The sequence below is a fragment of the Paramisgurnus dabryanus genome, chromosome 4 (genome assembly GCF_030506205.2).
Source record: "Paramisgurnus dabryanus chromosome 4, PD_genome_1.1, whole genome shotgun sequence".
NCBI lineage: Eukaryota > Metazoa > Chordata > Actinopteri > Cypriniformes > Cobitidae > Paramisgurnus > Paramisgurnus dabryanus.
Window position 1 is genome coordinate 48175106 of NC_133340.1, and position 20677 is coordinate 48195782.

The following is a 20677-nucleotide window of genomic DNA, read 5'->3' on the forward strand; positions in this document are numbered from 1 at the left end:
CCTTATCCGTTCTCTCAAGGGTTTTTCCTTCCTAGGACTTATTTTTCCGCGGATAAAAGCCCGGGGTTTTTTTTCTCCTAGGGGGTTTTTCACCCCGGGGAGGCAGCCTTTTTGGGCTTTACCTAGCTTCCTCTTCTATACGTTGCTTTAGTAATACGTGCACTTATAATATTGAGTCATAGCCGCAGCAAATTTAACTGCTCATGCTATCATGTATTTTGTTGTGCTATCTGTCGTTTTTCTGTGCTTTTCACTGCTTCTATTTATGTAAAGCTGCTTTGAAACAATTGACTTTTGTGAAAAGCGCTATATAAATAAAATTGAATTGAATTGAATTGAAAAAAAAATCTTTAAAAAATGTAATAAACTTTGATTCTTTTCATTTTCATTTGATACTATTTTCATTTTATTCTATTAAATTAAATTATAAAATACTCATTAAATTCTCTCTGGATATATTCATTTGTTCACATCGTCAAATAGTGAGTGAAATGTATAGTTTTTATAATATGGCCTAAGTATAATCAACTTAAATTGATCCAGGGAGCTACACTGCGACCAAAATGGTCGCATATGCGACCTTTTGAACTGCCGTTGCGACCCTAATTTTTAATGGGTCGCAAATGTGCTACCTAATGTTTTAGACAATATGCTATGATTTACTATGAGCATTTATTAAAACAGAAATGTGGATTTTAAGAATACGTTTTATAACATGCTCTGAGCCATCAACACGTTGGCTTCATTTTGCGTGAAAGCACGTCGTGTCTATCCCTATCAGTGTGCGTTTGCGTGCTCAGCTGTTTCTCAATGAATTAGGTGCGACGCGACGCAAGCGCAGTGTCTTCCATGTTTCTGAACTTGAGCAGAGGTCTTTCTTCACTGAGGACGCGGGACCCGTATGGTTCCGGGTTTATATTTTAAATGGTCTGTCGGGTCCCAAGTCTGATTAATGTTGTGTTTATAACCCGAGTCGATCGGAAAACGGCCATGAGCGCTACCGCGCTAAAGCTCGAGTGCAGATTCAGCGTGCCTTCGGTTTCTATGGTGATGGTTCTTGTTACGACCACGCGCTGCATTTGCTTTCTCACATTTTTTTAATGATCTTATTATTAATAAACCATATCATTTCTAAAACCATATCCATATTAAGTTTGGACAGAGATTGTAGCAAAAAGCAATGCTAATGTCAAGCCAATTGCACTGAACGAGCAAAGCAATGTAAAGTTTGTCACCGGGACAGCAAGTAGACTTTTAAATCTGAAATAATGAGTGGATTAAGCTTTTTAAATCGGCAAGAGAGAAATAGAAAGATAGAGCAAAAGCAGTAAAAGTGCCTATCTAATAGAAATTATTACCATTATAACATCAGTCATAACATGAGTCACATTTATAATCTATAGACCTGCACTGTCAATTAATATACTATACATAGTATTGTATTATATTGAGTTTGATAAAAGGGGTCTAATTGCTTCATATATCAGTGCAAAAACAGTAAGTGTTTTCGTGGTGCTTTGACAAACAGTGTCAGCTTTGTTAATGGCAAAGAAAGTTTGGGGTGGTTAGATTGATGAAATATAATGTGAAATTAATATTAATTTTCAATGAATCAAAGTATTGTGTTGTGTCACACATTATTAGTTCTACGTCACATGTATAGTAGACCATTATTTGTCAGGGGGTAATAATTGCCCTTTTCACCGGCTACCACCACCAAGTACATTTCAGATCTGTGGGAAACACTGCAACGTTTAAGAAAACAAGGCGGCATGTGGTTTAAAAGATGGCAAGTAAAATAAAAAGCATATCTGTATGCAATACAGTTTCATTATTGTTCATTTTTATCCAGAGCACCTTAATATAACTTGAAAAAAATATGTGCGACCAAATCATATTTTGCGCCAGTAACTGAAAAAGTTGGTAGCGCAAGTGCCACCAGTGGAAAAGTTTAGTGAAGTTCCCTGTGATCTGTAATATAAATCACTTAAATGGGCTTTAGTGCCTCCTTTTGAAGCCACTCTTCGTCCACATTTCTTGCAAACTGAATATCCATCTTCAAGAAAACCCCGCATTCGTTTTTCGGATATCCCAAACAGGGCTTTGAACCAGATTTTTTTCCCACTTTGTTCGTTCCGAACAGAAACAGTATTTTAACGTTTCCAGTTTTTGGTTCAACCCTAAAATTGACGTTCCTGAACCGGTTAGAACAAAAAAATTAAGTTCCTGAACCGGTTAATAACGTTCCATGTCAGCTGTGGGACATACAAATAAGTAGGCTGATCATTAGGACATTAAACTTAAATTATTAGTTCACATAATTTTCCTTAAGTCTCTATCTTGTCTTCAAACATTAAAAAAGACTACATTATGTAAATGGCATAACTGTAATTCTGACATGCTTACACTTTAATGCACGCACACACACAGACGGAGGATGAAAGCCGATTCTGGAAGAAGCTGCAGCATAAACAGTCGCTCCACATAAGGTGAAAATTAGGTTGTTTTTCAGTGCTTTATGTACATGTATTTTAATGGACTACAGTATGAGACACAGTAGCGCAACTCTCTCTCAAGTTTATACATCAAGAGTTCAGGGTAGGGTTGCACCAGTCGTTCTTAAGTTCTAACTTAAACTGGGACGTAAAATCCAAACTTAGGCTTAGTAACTACTAGCTAGTTTATAACTAACTCTGTACTTTATTCGGTTGCACAATTTGTTCTTAACACTAGAAGCGCCAGAATTCCAAGACTACTAGAACAGCCGTTAGCGGTCATTCTGACCGCTAGATTATAAACTCTATTATCTCTAATGATAAATTCCCCAAATGAGAGATTAATGTATTAATTGAGTGAGGATATATTTAAAAAAACCAAATAACCCCAACATCTATATTTTTTTTAGTTAAAAAGATAATTATACATTTATAAATATTCACACCATCTCATAAAGTAAAATTTAATTATTGCATACGCTATATTCAGTATTTCTCTGTATTTATTTAACATAACTCGGAACAACAAAATAACAAATTAAAGGATCTATTTGACTATGAAAAAATGTGTTTTAACATTTATCATACACTTATAACACAGAACATAAACGGAAAAGCTGAAAACAAGCTGCTATAAAGTAAACAAAAAGAGCCACTACGAAGTTTAGAACCATAAAACAATTAGGCTACAAATTTTATATTAAATAAACAGATCAATACCGTGCTCGGCTATTTAAGCTTCACAGTCAACACAAGTTACTTTTTGTTCTCCTCGCACAATTTCCGCACAAGGGTTTGTGGCATCGTCAAACAAACACAGAAAGGCTGTGAGCGCATCTTCGATGTTGCGCTTCGTGTGCGCGGTGGAGCCAGCAGCTTCAGTCAGGACAAGGCTCTGCCTTCTCCCTGGACGTTCAGTTGACTGAAAGACGGTCCTAATAATAATTATAATAGTAATATTCTAATAATAATAATATGACCAGCAGAACTAGTGAATATAACTTGCGCAGAGCAGCAGTCTCGATAGGACAGCGGTGCATAGCGGAGAGCAGGGCAGCCGCAAGCTTGTCAGATGTGAATGAAACATCTGGATCCCTAATCTCCGATGAAGGTAGCCGCATCTTTTTCCTCGGTAAGGACTCTGACTCATTTTTTGATGAGGATGAACTGTTGTCTCTCACCCAGGAAAGGTCACTGTAACAGCAGTCATATTTCTCTTCATTTTATTATTATCACATTTCTAAAACGCTCCCTATAAACTCTTTATAAACCTATTTTTTAAAAGGCAATAATAATTTGTTTTCCAATAATTTGCATTTGTAAGCAAACAAGCATATGCTAATAGTACTGGAGACGCTGACAGAGAAAATAAACCGCAGGAAAAGACAATAGAATTGCGCGAAATTTAGAGCGGTCAATATGACCGCTATGGCTGAAATAGGTAGAAATGGTAAAATTTTCTTTGCCTTTAGTGTAATTTATATAAAATCTATTGTAAGTAAAAATACAAACACTTTTAGGAAAAGTCACAAACCAGCAAGATTGTATTTTTTTAATTAACAAAGTTATTGTAAATATAAATTTCAAAACGGTCATTTTGACCGTCATGGCTGTTCTAGTGTTAAGGCAGAACGTAGCTAGTAGATCGTAAGCTCTCCGTAAAGTAATGCGTTGTCGCATAGAATGACGTCTATTTTTCTTAACCCAATCACAAGCCTTATAATGGGTAAACAGGAAATAGTCTGAACAGCACGTAATTTCAAACACATTCTTGACATGCCTAAACTGAAAGTTAAAAAGACATTAAAGCCAACGTTATTGACCTCAGAACAGTACACGCAAAAACATTAAGTAGTGCGTAAGTTGTAACTTAGTGCCCATTTACGTCGTAACTAGGGTACGTTGTAACTAACGCACAGCTGGTGCAACCGGCCCCAGATCTTTGCAGGTCATAGATATAATCACGTTTAATAGGAGTTGGACCGGACACATTCAACCCGCATGTGCGTCTGTGCGTACAGAAAATTGCTCACTTTAGCGCCTTTTTGTGGTTAAATTGTTTAAAATCACTTAAGTGTTAACATTTTCAAGCCTTTGAAACACGTGCAAATTATCAACTTTCACCCTATTTAAATTCGCGTATTAATCTGCAAATCACATGCGAGCTGAACTGTGGGTCGTGATCTGTAAGGATCACGGATCAATTGAGATCCATTATACCACTAATTAATATAAAAAAACATCTTGAGATACTTGGTAGCCAACAATATTTACCTCTTATGATTGAGCATTAGAGACTTGGGCTTGAGTAGGCTACATGCTGGTGGCAAGCTTCTCATTTCTCTGATGAGGCAACGACGACCGAATAGTCATATTGGACAGAAATCTTGTCAAATAACAAAAAAAATAACGGTATTAACCGGTTACCATTATTTTAAATAAACGTTTCTGTTCCAGAGCATATAAAACATCAAAAGTTTCTGGTTTTCGTTCTTTGAACCGGTTCAAAGCCTTGATCCCAAAGTATTTCCATACTGTAGATTTTAACTTTTTTTTCTGGTCGGGGATAGAGGTTAGAAGAATTTGTAGTCTTTGGCTCTGAAATTTTCTCTGCTGTACATAAACGAGTGGTGTCTAGCAGAATGCCAAATGAAGTTGAATCTGCATGGTAGCGCAGGTGAGATCTGCTTTATTATTTTTTCCCAAAACTGTGGATAAGCAAATGTTTACAGTATGATAGTAGTGAAAGTTAATATCATGCTATACCACCATACCGGTATACCGTTACAACCCTTAATTCCTATTATATTCAAAAGATATAAAAATATATCACAGGGGCCGTGGCAATCAAAGGGGCATTTCATAATGAAAATGAAAATATTTGTATTAAAAACATTAAACACAAAAATTTTGAAGAAACTATGACAGAAAATGAACACATACTAGATTATTAATGAATTAAATGTTTTTAACAGATACCTCTAACGGGAATAGCTGTGTGATGAAGTGAAATAAAGGGTCAATAAACACAAACTGAAGCAGATGTTGTAGAACGTCTGGCGAATGATGATAGATCAAAGATTGTAAAAACTGATTATTTCCCACTATTATTTACATTATCTTAGAGCATACATGGGCAACATACGGCCCGGGGGCCGGATCCGGCCCGCATAGGGCTTCAATCCGGCCCTCGCGATGCACTCGCAATTTCGATGAAACTGTCATGGTTGCAGTGTTTCCATACATTGATTTATCAGTGACAGAATCAACACTGGGTGCCACATAGATTTTTCATGATTCCCATTTACACTTTTTTTTTACCATTTAAAACGTCTTAATTCATTGCAGCCAGCGCTCAGCGTGCCTCGTCTCTCTCTCTTTCTCTCTCTCCTTACGTGCAGCGCCTCAACAGCGCGCGCGCGCCCCCGCCCCCTCCCCTCTCTCATGTTGCATGCAGCGCAGCTTTCTCACATAACAGTGAAAAGTATTTTAACTCCACGTTCCTGCGTGTACTTTCTTTTTCGCGTTATTAACGTCAACAGTCACGGATGTTATAACAGAGAAGACGGATGATCATATTCATCATGACTTAACAAAAGGTTAGCAGTATTGTTTCCCACATATCCCCCTTCGGGTGTGAGTCTGTGTCCGAGCTCTCTCCCCACCTATGATGCGGTATGCCCGTGCACATGTTCTGTAGTAACAGCAACCGTGTATTTTCTCATATTTTTGAATTTGCAACAAATTGTCTGCGATATAGAATAAAACTACCACTCGTATTTAAAATAAAAAAGCGCTCATAACACAACAACACTGATGAGAAGAGCAACATAAGTACAGCCTCAATGTAAATGTATGATGATTTTTTCAGACGATGTCGCGTTTTTAGCAGCAGTTAAAGAAAGAGCTGGTTTGATTAAACAAAAAGAGTTACTGGGTCCTGTTTAGTCACTATTTTATAGACAACAGAACAGATAATATGTAAAAAAAATAGCATTCAGTTGTGTTAAAATGCAATATAATGTGACAAATCAAAGAGTAAAACACAACGCAATGATGTCACATATATGCTAATCGGGGTGTGACGTCATCACCGCCACAGTCTCTCAAAATCCTGTGGGAAACACTGTGGTTGTCAATATAAAATATAAAAGAAATAATAATAAATCGTGTGTGTGTGTGTGTGTGTGTGTGTGTGTGTCTGTTGCTGTAGTAACCATGTTTTTATTGTGGTAAAAGTGTAGTAACCATGTTTTTTTGGTCAATTGATTACTATGAGCAAAACCATGGTTTTACTACAGTAACAATGGTTTTTTGGTCTTAACTGTAGTAAAACCATGGTTTATTTTCGTAAGGACAATATGCAGGGTAGGAAATGAATCCTTGAAATTTAATCCAGTTATTGTAATGTTAGAGTAGCCTAGGTCAGACAGGCCTAGCAAAATTAAATTTCAGGCCTTGAAATAGGCTGTCAAAGTAACTGTAGAGGAGCCTTAATTAATTAATTTTTACCAATTAGTCATGTAACTATGTCTAATTGCAGTTTTCCCAAGTGTGGCCCTCCGCTTACTTTGGCAAAGTAAATGTGGCCCTCAGTCTAAAACTGTTGCCCACCCCTGTCTTAGAGTGTAACTACTGTTGCATGTAAATAATGCACATAAATAACATGGGCAAGAACGCTTAACAACTATATTGAATCAACAGGCATGTGCAACCTAGCTAGCAGGTTGCTCAAACAACAAAATCACCAGCTAACTTACTTTAAATTTGCAAGAACTATAGGCTAATATAATAACAGGCTTAAAAAACACACAAAAGTCCACTTACAGTTCTCACAGACATGCACTTGACGGCCTTTTGTGCAGCAGATTTATTTTTGGGGCGATCTAGTTAAGGCAGTAGGGTTTCCCAGCTTAGGCGGACCGCCCGAACTGCAAGTGTTGCGGGAAACCCTGTGATATGCCAGTCCTTTTACAGAATTTGGCATATGTATTGCACAATAATCACACTGTGTGCTTTGTTTATGCATTTGATGAGAATGACTGACGCCTCACCGGATCAAAATACGCACATACATAACAGCGGACCAGACACTTTTTAGTGTTTGTTCCTCCTTTGAAATGTAAACAGTGCATGTGAATCTCATCCACGCGTCAGCTTGTACAGTCTAAATGTTGTTCACAGCCCATGCACAGAGGGTAGACGTTAGATGCACATTTCACCATGACAGCAAGACCCGGCACTCGTGGGCCACTACAAGCGACACAGTAGCCTATCTTTACAGATGTGAAGGCTAAGATTCATCCAAACAGTTGCTAGGTTTGTCTAAATGGGTCTAAAAGTTGCTAAATGTAGCAACAAAGTCGCTTAATTGGCAACACAGTCGCTAAGTTGGCCACACTGCTTCAGCCGATCCCCTTTTTTTGAGCAAGTAAACACCACCAGTGAATCACATCAGTGGATTAACATTGAATTTGCATACAAGTTGAAAATGAAAAACAATAAATAAAAGTGAACATAAAATTTAAATTGAACTTTATATTTTTATTTTATTTGTCACTATTATTGCGTGAGCATTAAAGGTGTAAAAAGAGGATGTTTGTTTTATACATTTTTGCAATATTACTTGAAACTGTCTTTACTAACCGATAAAAGACTAATAATATTAATATACGTCATCTGTGCACAAGGTAGGGCCTTAAAAACATCAGCCAATAGTTTACGCGATCACCGTGTAAATGATTGTCCCTCTGGCTTGTCAATCACTGCCATTACGTTCCTTGTGAGAGATGTGCGCGCTCCGGAAACTTTACACAGTTTGTTTTCATTGTCACTCCTGCTTTCCTTCTCGAATTTGCATCATGGAAGAGAAGAAACCCAAAGGAGGACGCAATTGAAAGACTTTTTTTGAAGTCGCTGAGAAGGGGAGAAAATTGTCAGAAGAACGTAATCTAACCAGAGTCGTTCTTGGAGAAACATTTCAACGCTGAAGAGCAATGAAGGAACAGAGAGGTGTCAAGACAGAGGCACAGTTCGCAAAAATTCTTCTCGACAGGTAACCGTGATTATTCTTTCTTTGTGAAATAATTATTGAGGTACTGTTATTCAGGTTCTTGTACTGTAGTTGTAAGGCAGTGACCAGTCTGCTACATGCTAGTTGAAATGGGAGTAGCATCGACTGAGCTCACATCTTATGTTTTTATCATCATATAATTTCACATAATGAATCCACTGATGCGACACAGCATATGCCGGTGGTAAACAAGTTTTGACAGGCAGTCCCTAGAAAAGAGCTGTGAAGGAGAGGGGCTGTTCTTATGCATGCGCTCATATCAAAAACTCGGTAACAGTCTTTGGATTCTCAGTCAGCAAAAACATCCTCTTTTTTTGCGCCTTTAATAAAATGCCTTTTTAAAATGTATGAGTTTTTTTTCACATTTGCCTTTTCATTTTAATATTGGCACTGCAGTCTTGCCACACATGGTTATGAAATTGTATTGAAATTGTCAAATGTCAAATCATAAATATAATAATTTAAATGTTATGTTTAATTTTTTAATTTTAGCATTTCATTTTCAAATTTGGGACATTTTTGCAATTTTATTTTAGCATTTAATTAATTAATTTAAAATTGGCTTAAAATACCTTCCATACTGTATCACATTTTATGCTTCCATGTTTCTGAACTTGAGCAGAGTTTTACCATGTGGGGGCGTGCACACCAAAACTTTTAAACGCGGCTGAAAACGCCTGGAGGATGCCGAATGGCAGCTGTTTTTCAACTGATTGCCAGCTTTCTTCAGCTGAGCGCTTTGATAGCTCTGATACTTCAGCTGTGAGCCGGTTGGTTGCTTTGGTAAAGTCCCACCCCTCCTCCACTTTGATTGGAAGGCCGTGTGAGAACTGACATTGACGAGCGGAACTTTTCACCCAAAGTTGAATATTTTTCAACTGTAGGCGCTCAGCGCGGAAAAACCGCCAACCGCCGGTTTTCAGCGCGGAAGAAAACCGCTAGCTTCTGTTTTTTTTTAAAAACGCCAAGCTTCAATTGAAAACATGCGCCGGCAGCAGGCGTAAAAGCTTGAGGTCTTCACGGAGGACATGGGACCCAAACAGTTCCGGGATTATATTTTAACTTTTTCACCGCCAGCGTTTTAAAAAAAAGTTGCCAGCCAGCGCCAGCGTTTTTCATGATTTTCACCAAAGTTTAATGCCTTCCAGAAAATGTTCTTCTTTAAATATATAAACAAACAATATACAGGCAGCCGCTTGCTATAGGGCAATACTTCCGGGTTTAAAAAGTTGCGGAAGGGCAAAAATAGCGGTATTGCGGAAAGACGGAAAATCTCGTCATTGGCGGGGAAGCGTTTTCTCTTAATTGACGAGATATCTCATCAATGGCGGTGAAAGAGTTAAATGGTCAGTCGCGTCAGCCGTCAGGATCAGTCCTAGTTAAATTACTTTGGGTCCCAAGTCTGATTAATATTGTGTGTAAAACCAGAGTCGATTATAGAACTGCCGTGAGCTCTACCGCACTCAAGCTCATGTTCAGTTTCAGCATTCACCGGTTTCTATGGCGATAACAACCGGCTTGTTTAGAAAGTCACGACAATGCGCTGCATTTCTTTCTCCCCTTCTTTTATAATAATATTATTAATAAACCATATATTTTCTAAAATCTAAAAAGTTTGCACAGAGATAGTAGGCTAGCAAAAAAGCAATGCTAATGTATTGCACTGAACGAGCAAAGCTCAAGCTGAATTCAAGATATATAAAACGCAAAGCTGTAATGTAAAGTCACCTGTCACCAGACAGCAATAGATCGAAATAGAATAATCTGAAATAATGAGTGGATTAAGTTTTTTAAATTGGCAAGAGAAAAATAGAGCAGAAGCAGTAAAAGTGCCTCTCTTTCTATCTAACAGAAATATAACCATTATAACACCAGTCTCATTTATAATCTATAGACCTGAACTGTCTATCATTAATATACTATACATATTATTGTACTATTATTTGATAAAAGGGGTCATCTAATTACTTCATATATCGGTGCAAAAACAGTAAAGTGTTTTTGTGGTGCTTTGACAAAAGCTTTGTTTATGGCAAAGAATGTTTGGGGTGGTTGGATTAATGAACTATGATGTTAAATTAATATAAATGTTCAATAAATCAAAGTATTCTGTTGTGTCACACATTACTAGTAGAGTTCTTTGTCACATGTAGTAGACCATTTTTTGTTGGTGGGTAATGATTGCTCTTTTCACCAGCTACCACCACAAGTACATTTTAGATCTGTGGAAAACACTGAACTGTAATCAGTTTTTTGCTTAGTCGAACTGTAAACATTTTTTCAGGTGGATACATAACACAACAAAGAGTATTAAGGGATTTAAAATGTTTGAAATATAGCTGGTGCCTACCATTCTTAACGTATCCACCCAATGAGCTGATGAGTCATGCAAACTGTATGTGGAAAATGAGTCAAGCTAGCTTAATTTCATCAACAGTGTTTGGTAGCCTACTGCAACTCTAACATTTTAACCACCCTTGGCAGTCATATTGTGGGAAGATAACTTTGCCCTAGACAACCATACTAAATCTTCTGACATTACTGCAAGAAAATGATTAAAAATAGCAACAGCGTTGGAGCCGATGGTGTAGTAAACTGTGCTCTGACCCATGGTGCAGACGCACTTCTGGCAACCTGAGTTTGAATCCTGGCTTGAGGTCCTTTGCCAATCCCATACCCCTCTTGTCACCCTACACTGTCAGAAATAAAGGTACAAAACTGTACCTTTTCTGTCACTGGGGCTGTACCCTAAGTTTCCGTTTGGTACCTTTACAGGAATACAAAACTGAATACAATTTTGGGTAGATAACCATACCTTAAGGACCTACATTGATAGAAAAAAGTCAAAATATGTACCCTAGCTGTCAGTGGGGCAGCACCCTTTAAAAAGGTAATTGTATGGACCATTAGGTACAGATTTGTAAACATTTAGTACCAATATGTACCTTTGAGTTACTAATATGTATTTTTGAGGTACTTATAAGCTCTCTTTGGTCCCAGTATGTACCTACGAGGTACTAAAATGAAATCCTTATGGCGCTTTTCCATTGCATAGTACCCCACGGTTTAGTTTAGTTTGGGTCGGGTCAGCTTACTTTTGGGAGCTTTTCCATTGGGTGCAGTACGTAGTACCCGATACTTTTTTTCGTACCACCTCGGTTGGGGTTCCAAGCGACCCGAGCTGATACCAAACGTGATGCGAAAACACTGTAGATCACTGATTGGTCTGAGAGAATCGTCACGTCATCGCTATAATGTAAATATTAGCTTTAGCTTACTGCTAGCTTGCGCTGTCTCAAGCAAACATGTTGTTATCTGTGTTCTGCTATAAGTTTCCAAACCCCCTTTTAGCGATGAAAAACATTTGCAGGTTGAGAATCCGGGACACCATAACAGTTTTTTTTCCAGACTTGCAGTTTGTGGCGGCACATTCGCGACGTGCACGTCCGCATTATATATGCTTAAATGCAACTTGAATGAGGCTCAGCGGAGCGCCGTCGACTGACGCCACGGGTCGGGTGTTTGAACAGAAACTGTCATGTGAGACAGAGGTAGTTATAAACGCGATGTGCAAACATCTATTTGTGGTGGCCAATTTTAATTTTGTGGCAGACTGAGAAATAAATGAATGTATGGGAATGTACAACAACGCTCTCACGTGTATGATGTCACAGCAGTAGGCAGCGTAAATATAACGACACGCCTATAATCCCTCCCACTCCGAAGTGATACTAAACTCGATGGAAAAGCTAACCACGCCAAAGTGAGGTGAGCTGACCCGACCCAAACTAAACTAAACCGTGGGGTACTATGCAATGGAAAAGCGCCATTAGATGCAAAGCTGTACTTTTTGAAAGGGTACAGCCCCAGTGACAGAAAAGGTACAGTTTTGTACCTTTATTTCTGAGAGTGTATACTTTCCTGTCGTCTCCTTAATTACTATCTATCCAATAAAAGGCAAAATGGCCCAAAAAATAACTTTAAAAAAATAGCAACAGCTTTTAACCATGAACAGTCTAACTCGATATCTGTTTGCCCTGCTCGATGGTGTTATATTAGTGATCTTAGCGTCTCATTATATGGACAGTTAAAAATCGAGTGGGTAATTCACCCTACCTTGCGCTTTTGTTGCCACAAGATTTGCCAGAAGTACAATCCACAAGTATGAAGTCATATTGCTATGAAAAAACATAAAACGTTATAAAACGTAAAAATTTGTAGTAACGCGTGGTCATTCGCGTGTTTACAGCCTCAGAAAACTCAGAAACAAAAATTATTTCTAGAAAAGAATATTGCGCAAAAACTAAAGTTGCCCACTCTTTGAGTGATCCAAGTGTGATCCAATTGCAACTCAGCAGTTTAGCCTGTACTTAAAATCATGATTCAAAACACGAGCCTGCCACACCCTACTTGTCCTTTATGGGCGCGTGTGAGTCAACTGCAATTTACAAGGTCCACATCACTATTAAATACAAGAAACTGTTTTCTCAGAATTACTTCAAAGTATTAATCCTATAAGCATTATAATGAATCGAAGTATGATCAGTAAATTGCTGTACAGAAAGCCTTATTGAGAGCCTTTCCTCTAGTACAATTTCAAATGAACCCTAAAAAAACCCCTAAAAATATTTTATAAGAAAACAATACATAAAACCAAAAAGATGGCAGTTTTAAGTAAACTGGAAGGACTGGTGTATCATATGCATGTATTGCACAACTTTTAACACTGCATGCTATTTATACGCACTTCATGAGAATGTGTTGAAGTAACCCATCACATTCAGTTTAAAAAAAATACACTAAACTAAGATGCTCGACATCTAAGAACTTATGTTATGTGAAGTATTTACACCACAGGTATTAAGTTTAATATACACAGTGCAGGTCAGAGAGTTTTCAAAACGTTAACCATTGAAATAAAAAAAAAACTGTTCTCAAACATACATATATTCTTCATTAAAAAACATGTGATAGTGAGTATGGAGCTGTGTCTGCCACATGAAACACCCTAGTGTGGGCTGTTTCCTTTGGGTTGCCATGGTGATGCAGTATATTGTTTTTATTATGGTCTACCAATTTGCCATGGTGACTACAGTAGCTAAGTAAGAACTGAAACCAAGGAGTGATTCTTTTATCTTGTGTAGCTTTTCTAATCATTCAACTCTTTAGCCCACAATCCTACAAGAAACATTTAGAGTAATAGTGTGGGCAAACTTTAAAAGATTAAAAACTAATCTTTACAATGCAGCCCATAATAAACTGGCTTGCTAGACTGCAGATCCATAAGCACATGATCATTTTGGTATTGTGATGAGACCTGAACAAACCAGACACAGCATGTTTTTTTTTTGTTAGCTTTAAAAATATATCAAGAAAACAGTATAAGCAAGCACACAGAAATTATGATTCTCAGGCTCTCTGGACATGCTGATGTAATGTTTCATAACCAAATTCCTAATAAAGACTACTGAAAAACAGAAAACAAAACTCAGGGCAACTCAGAACAGAATTTGTTCAAGTTAAAAAGTCGTTTTGTGATCTTCAGGGTCTAAACGGAGATATTAAAAGTTGTGGTGAGCTGTGCTTTTCACTCACTGTTGGAAGATACAGAGATGTTTTCTGTTCTTTTCACTAACTTGTTAACTTAAAGGGGACATTTCATAAGAGTTTTTAAGATGTCAAATAAATCCTTGGTGTCCCCAGAGTGTGAATGTGGAGTTCTAGCTCAAAAAACAATATAGATTTATTATAGCATGTTAAAAATGCCACTTTGTAGTCCTTTTAAATGCAAATGAGTTGATCTCAACTAAATGGCAGTGCCATTGCTGCATAGTTGTTCTTTTCACATTTTCTAGGTTGATACAAGCAATGAAAACCCAATTATAGCACTTAAACTTAAAACATTGAGGTGCTTACTTATTGCTGTTTGGCACATACATTGCATTTTTTACTTAAAAAGCCTACATTCAAATTTTAAATAAGCGTTATATTCAAATACATTACACAACAGCTGGCACACCTGCTAAGGCACAGTGCGGTTTGTTAAAAAACTCAAATAGTTAAAATTGTGAGCTGTGCTGTAACATATTTAAAGGGGAGACATTGCAGCCAACATATGTAAATGATTGTGAAATAAGGTTTTCTTACTCTATTTTCCAGTTAATGACATCTTAAACCATTTTTATTGGTCAAAAAACATTTTAGGTTAACTGAACAGGAAACAAAGTAAAATAACTCGTTTTTTGCTCATACTCGCCTGATTAATTTGTATCATACCTTAAATAGTATAGGGGATTTAAAATGTTTGAAATATAGCTGGTGCCTACCATTCTTAAAGCTCACGTAACACACGCTGTTTCTGCATTTCTGATGTTAATCTGGAGTACCTATAGAATAGTACAGCATCCTTTTTTATCTCCGAAGAGTCTTTAGTTAAATTAGATTTATAAAAGAAAGATTAGCTTTACAGAATCTTTCCGATTACGTACGAAAAAATGAAGAAGGAGGAGTTATACCGCGGGAGGAGGGAGTACGAGTCATGCAACACTATACAACACTGTTTTCACTTATGATTCACTACATGTTCGTGTCATTTATATAATATGCACGCGCCTATTTCCAACATAAGACAGAAGTCTTACTTACCGCATGCAACTCATGACCCGGTTGGGAAAATTCAGCGCATCAAACACACACGCAAAACTCCGCTGCTACCCCGGATAATAAACTATATCCATTGTTTCCATAAGGCTGACTTTCTTCTCCTTACATCCAAAAACACACTTCTTCTTTCATGCTATTGTTGAGTTTTGAAATTAAACAAAGCTGTGTCGCTTGATAAGATGTTTGCAAGTTCTAGCGTCTCCTGCTGATTGACGAGTGGGCGGGGTTTTCCGGGGGAAGTGCCCATATAAAGAAGTGATACGTATAGAAAACCCCTGAAACCTCAGCTGCACCTGTAATAAAAAAAAACTTTCCGAAACTTGTACGAACCCTGGCGAAGTGCATTCGGCACAGAAATACTCTGTAACATGCCCAACTGTTTTTTTGACACGTTGCCTACGTTTAGCATGAGGAAACAACTCTATTCACCTTATTTTTCATGACAACAAGGGCGGCCCATTGCGCTCATTTTGTCAACGTACTTCCGCCTGATGAGCAGCTGAGGCAGTGGCTGAAAGCGTTAACCTTAAAAAGCTCACTCAAGCGCCCTTACATTTGTTTCTTATCAATTTTAATGGACGGGAAGGCGAGTGAGGAACACCCTTATCCCGAGTTCCGGTAACTTGAAGCCACTCCTGGTGTTGAAAAGGTGGTCAGTTTCAGGTAAGCTAACTTGGCTAACTACGCGCTTGTCGCCTAACGTTAGATTTGTGAAGTCCGTTTTACGAATACACTTGAGATCAGTAAGGTTAGCTAATAAAATGCAACTATTTTGAATGATTTTCATTGCCCACCTATATTTTTATATTTACGATATCTTATCTTAGAAGTCATTTTTAATGATAGGGTATGTCTCTTGTAAAAAATAGATTTAGGATACAGATATTTTTCAATTAATTGAATTAGAAACACTGCAAAAAATGACTTTCTTATTAGTATTTTGCTCTTGTTTTTAGTACAAATATATAAAAATTCTTAAGTCGAGATTCATTTTCTTGATGGGCAAAATGACCTAAGAATATAAGTCTAATTTTTAGACCAAAATATCAAATTTGTGCTTAAAACAACAAAAAATAATAATCTACCACAACTTAATTCAAGTTCATAACTTTTTTTGCATGTTTTAAGCACAAATTCACTTACATTTTTTCTTAAAGCTAGATTTTTCTTAGGGGATTTTGCTTATCAAGCAAATGTATCTTGATTTAAGATTTTTTTGATATTTGAACTGAAAATACGCCAAAAATACTATTAAGTAAGAAGTAAGTCATTTTTGCAGTGAACCCACAACAATAAAAAGAAGAAAACTTTCAAAAAACATTTTGTCCCCATTTTGTAATTCATAGATAACAACAAATGAGATTGTAATGATATTTTGACCATTTAACTAGGAAATGTCCCCGGTTTTCATTTTAAAAATCTGGTCACCTTAGCATAAGTACTTTAATAATTTTCAATGCTGCTCTATCAACTCCTGACACGACGAGGCATAGGTGTCATTTACACTGGGGACGCTGGGGACATGTCCCCACCACTTTTTGAAATGGCTGATTTTGTCCCCACCACTTTTTGAAAGCATTTGCTTAAAACAATACCTGTGCGACTTACACTGCAAAAATGACTTTCTTAGTATTTTTGTCTTGTTTTCAGTAGAAATTTCTAAAAATTCTTAAATTAAAAAGCTTTTTCTTGATGAGCAAAATGACCTAAGAAAATAAGTCTAGTTTTTAGAGCAAAAACTATACAATTTAAGTGAATTTGTGATTAAAACAAGCAAAAAAATCTGCCAATGGGGTGAGAAAAAAAATCTAAAAATAAGATTTCTTTTTTCTTAAACACTTAATTTAAGCAAAAAATGTTCACCCCATTGGCAGATATTTTTGCTTGTTTTAAGCCCAAATTAACTTAAATTGTAGAGTTTTTGTCTAAAAATTTAACTTAGTTTATTAGGTAATTTTGCTCATCAAGAAAGTACATCTTGATTTAAGAATTTTTAGATATTTTCTATATCTGAAAACAAGTCAAAAAAACTAAGAAAAAAGTCAGATTTTCAAGAAATTTTTTTTAAGTAATTTTGTCTTGTTTTCAATAAAAATATAAAAAAATCTTAAATTCAGATGCTTTTTCTTGATGAGCAAAAATCTAGTTTTTAGACCAACGATATCAAATTTAAGTGATTTTGTGCATAAAACAAGCAAAAAATCTGCCAACGGGGTAAGCAATTTTTTCTTGAATTTTTCTTGAATTTAGTGATTTTTTTGCTTACCCCATTAGCAGATTTTTTATGCACAAAATCACTTACATTTGATATTTTTGCTCTAAAAACTAGACTTATTTTCTTAGGTCATTTTGCTCATCAAGAAAAAACATCTTAATTTAAGAATTTTTAGATATTTTTACTGAAAACAAGACAAAAATACAAAGAAAATGTTTTCTTGAAATTTTTTATTGCAGTGTACGACTGGTTTTTTGGTCCAGGGTCACATATGTTGCGTTGTGTGCTTATGGTGTGTTTTCTTTTACAAATTTAATGAATTTCTTTGTAATCATTTACTTAACGTGCTGCTGTTTTCTATAGTATGATGCCTTGGTGATGCTTTGTTTGGTTGAGCTGGTGTTGCAGGGACTGTTTCATGTGCAGTCAACATTGTTGAGGGTTTTATGCTGAGTATTTTTGTGTTGTTGACTGGCCTACGCTATGCCCATTTTTGATGTGCCATTATTCAATAATTTTCCCGTCCTGCTGTAATTTTTATTCATCTGATCTTTTGTCCCCACCACTTTTCAACACAAACTGACGCCCCTGCGACGAGGTAATTAAATATGTCCCATAGGTTACTTGCTGCGGCCGCTTCATATCGTCTAACCACGTGACGATTAAGGGACAAAATTAGACTATCCTGGCATCATATGAAGTTTTCTCCGTGCTCCTAATAGGGATGGGCGATATGGCCTAAAATCCATATTGCGTTATACATTGCAGCCTCTTGCGATAGCGATATGTATTGCGATATAATAATTTCAATAGACTCGTTTCAGAACAGGTTATATAGACCCTTACAAAAGCCAGATTAGTCTTGTTACCTCTCTTAGCTGGAACTTTTGCCTGATACACAGTATATAATATACTACATGTTTCACAATTACTAGACCATAATGCCAATTTTGCGTGTGGAGCAGCAGTTAACTTATGTAACTTATGGCTTAAATCCAAATAATAGATGTTGCATCGGTCTTTTTCACGAGTTCCGATGTTTCGCTGACGCTTTTATCCATGTTTATTCGGCTGCAGCTCGTGGCTCTAAAGTTCGCGGGTAGATTGTGTCATCAACACGCATTATCGCGATAGTGCAATAGATTTAAAATCTCTATCGTATGCCAATTTTCTATCGTTTATATTGCATATCGTTTATATTGCCCATCCCTAGCTCCTAATTTAAAACATTTACAGCAGTAGCGTTATTTGTCATTTCGCTAAAGTTGTAGTGAACTACAAACAATCTTCTAACCATCAAACTAGCTACCAAATGCGCTGTGCCATGTTAGCAGCGGAAGTCGGTTGACAAAATGCGGAAGAGCGAAGAATTAAACAAGGGGCGTGGCGGAATAAGGTTAATAACTGTGTTAATAAGTCAGAATGCTTGAAATACCATTGAACCACCCCTTTAACGTATCCACCCAAAGAGCTGATGATTCATGCAAGCTGTATGTGGAAAATGAGTCAAACAAACTCAATTATATCAGTGTTTGTTAGCCTACTGCAATATTTTAACCAACCTGGCAGTATTATTGTGGGAAGATAACTTTGCCCTAGACAACCATATTAAATGTTCTGACATACTGCGCGAGAATTATTAAAAATAGCGACAGCTTTTAGCCGTGACCAGTCTGACTCGACATCTGTTTGCCATGCTCGATGGTGTTTATCATAATGATATTTGTGATCTTAGCGTCTCATTATATGGACAATTACAAAACGGAGCGGGTAATTCACCCTACCTTGCGCTTTTGTTGCCACAAGACTTGCCAGAAGTACAATCCACAAGTATGAAGTCATCTTGCAATGAAAAAACATAAAACCGGTCTCTATGAAAAGAAAACAAACTATAATAAATCGTAGAAAACTGTAGTAGCCTAACGCGTGATCATTCGCCTGTTTACAGCCTCGAAAAACTCAGAAACAAAACTCGTTTCTAGAAAGGAATATTGCGCAAGTCGCCACCCCTTGGAGTGATCCAATTGCTACTCGGCAGTTCAGCCTGTCTTTAAAATCATGATTCAAAACACGAGCCTGCCACACCCTAGTACATGCCCTTTAGCGCGTGTGAGTCAACAGGTTAGCAAACACAGAACGTTCCCCTAACGTCCACATATGGTTCCGAATTGGTTGTTTTGTTTTGATAACCAAATACGTTTTGGGAACGTTCCTTGCAGGTTATATTTATAATAACCTAAAGTTCTCAAAACGTCCCCTTGCCATTTTTTGTTGTTGTTGTTTTATTTTATAAACTAAAGAAAACGTGCCCAGAAAGTTCCCCGTAGGTTCTTTTTAGTTTTTATTTTAGAGAGAATGTTTCCAGAACATCTCCTGTAGTTTTTTTAAGATAGGTATATAAACTTTTATAATGGATGGTAAGAGCAGCGAATTAAAAGCCCACTGCTCCGTGCATGTTCACTACTGCTGCTATTCATCTGATTTTTTTAAGGAAATTAACTGAAAAGATCTTTAAATCCATTGTATTCCTATAGTGCGCAAGTCTGATGTGCGCGCTCCACTGCTGCACCACGCGCTTCTCTGCTCCGTCCTTCCAGCACTCGCTTGCGAACTCGCGTCACTCTCTGTCATTTAGTTTTACCTAAGAGACAAACATAATATTACTGATTTCTTTTCTTTCTTTCGTCTTTTACCCAGTTAACAATTTTTAATTCACAAAACGTTTTCCTAAAGTTTTTGGTTCTAAAAACGTTCCTTTAACGTTAGTTTTTGGTTCCCATAACGTTATTTCCAAGGTTTGGTTTTGGTTAGCCAGAAAAGATTTCTTTACAAAAATATAATTATTTTTTAGGTTAGTTTAACGTTGGAATAATGTTCTCATAACTTTAGAATAAGGGAGAAACGTTATTTTTAGGTTAATTTAGCGGAACGTTAAACTAACCTAAAAATAACATTCTATTTTTTGTAGGCTAAAGAAAACTTTCCTGACTAAACAAATACAAACACTGCATGAAAAGAGCTGTATCCGGACAAATATAGGATGGGAAATCCCTGCTAAACTTTTGGTTTGCTAGATTTTTGAGGCAGAGTGCTTGTAAATGTAATACACAGAAATAAACTTGTGAAACTTTACGTATGTGTATGTATATAGGAACTGGTGGAGGTTTCCAGGAATTCTTCCAGCTGGTTGTGAGGAGTGGTGGGAGGTGTGATGCTTTTTATTAATGATCC

At 36.9% G+C, this 20677-nt stretch overlaps 1 protein-coding gene across 15 annotated transcripts in view; it reads right to left on the reverse strand.

The window, feature by feature from the left end:
* The window catches only part of cd99 (CD99 molecule), a 141320-nt gene extending 121800 nt beyond the window's left edge, over positions 1-19520 (reverse strand). For 4 of the 15 annotated variants that reach the window (XM_065254887.2, XM_065254884.2, XM_065254889.2 and 1 more), the window contains exon 1: positions 19231-19501. In XM_065254887.2, coding sequence (XP_065110959.2) covers positions 19231-19306 — 76 coding nt within the window. In that variant the 5' untranslated portion in view covers positions 19307-19501. Of the gene's footprint in view, positions 1-12684; positions 12794-19230 lie in introns of those variants that run through there. The other 11 variants (XM_065254895.2, XM_065254893.2, XM_065254886.2 and 8 more) reach the window with 9 other exon arrangements.
* Between the last annotated feature and the right edge of the window lie 1157 nt (positions 19521-20677).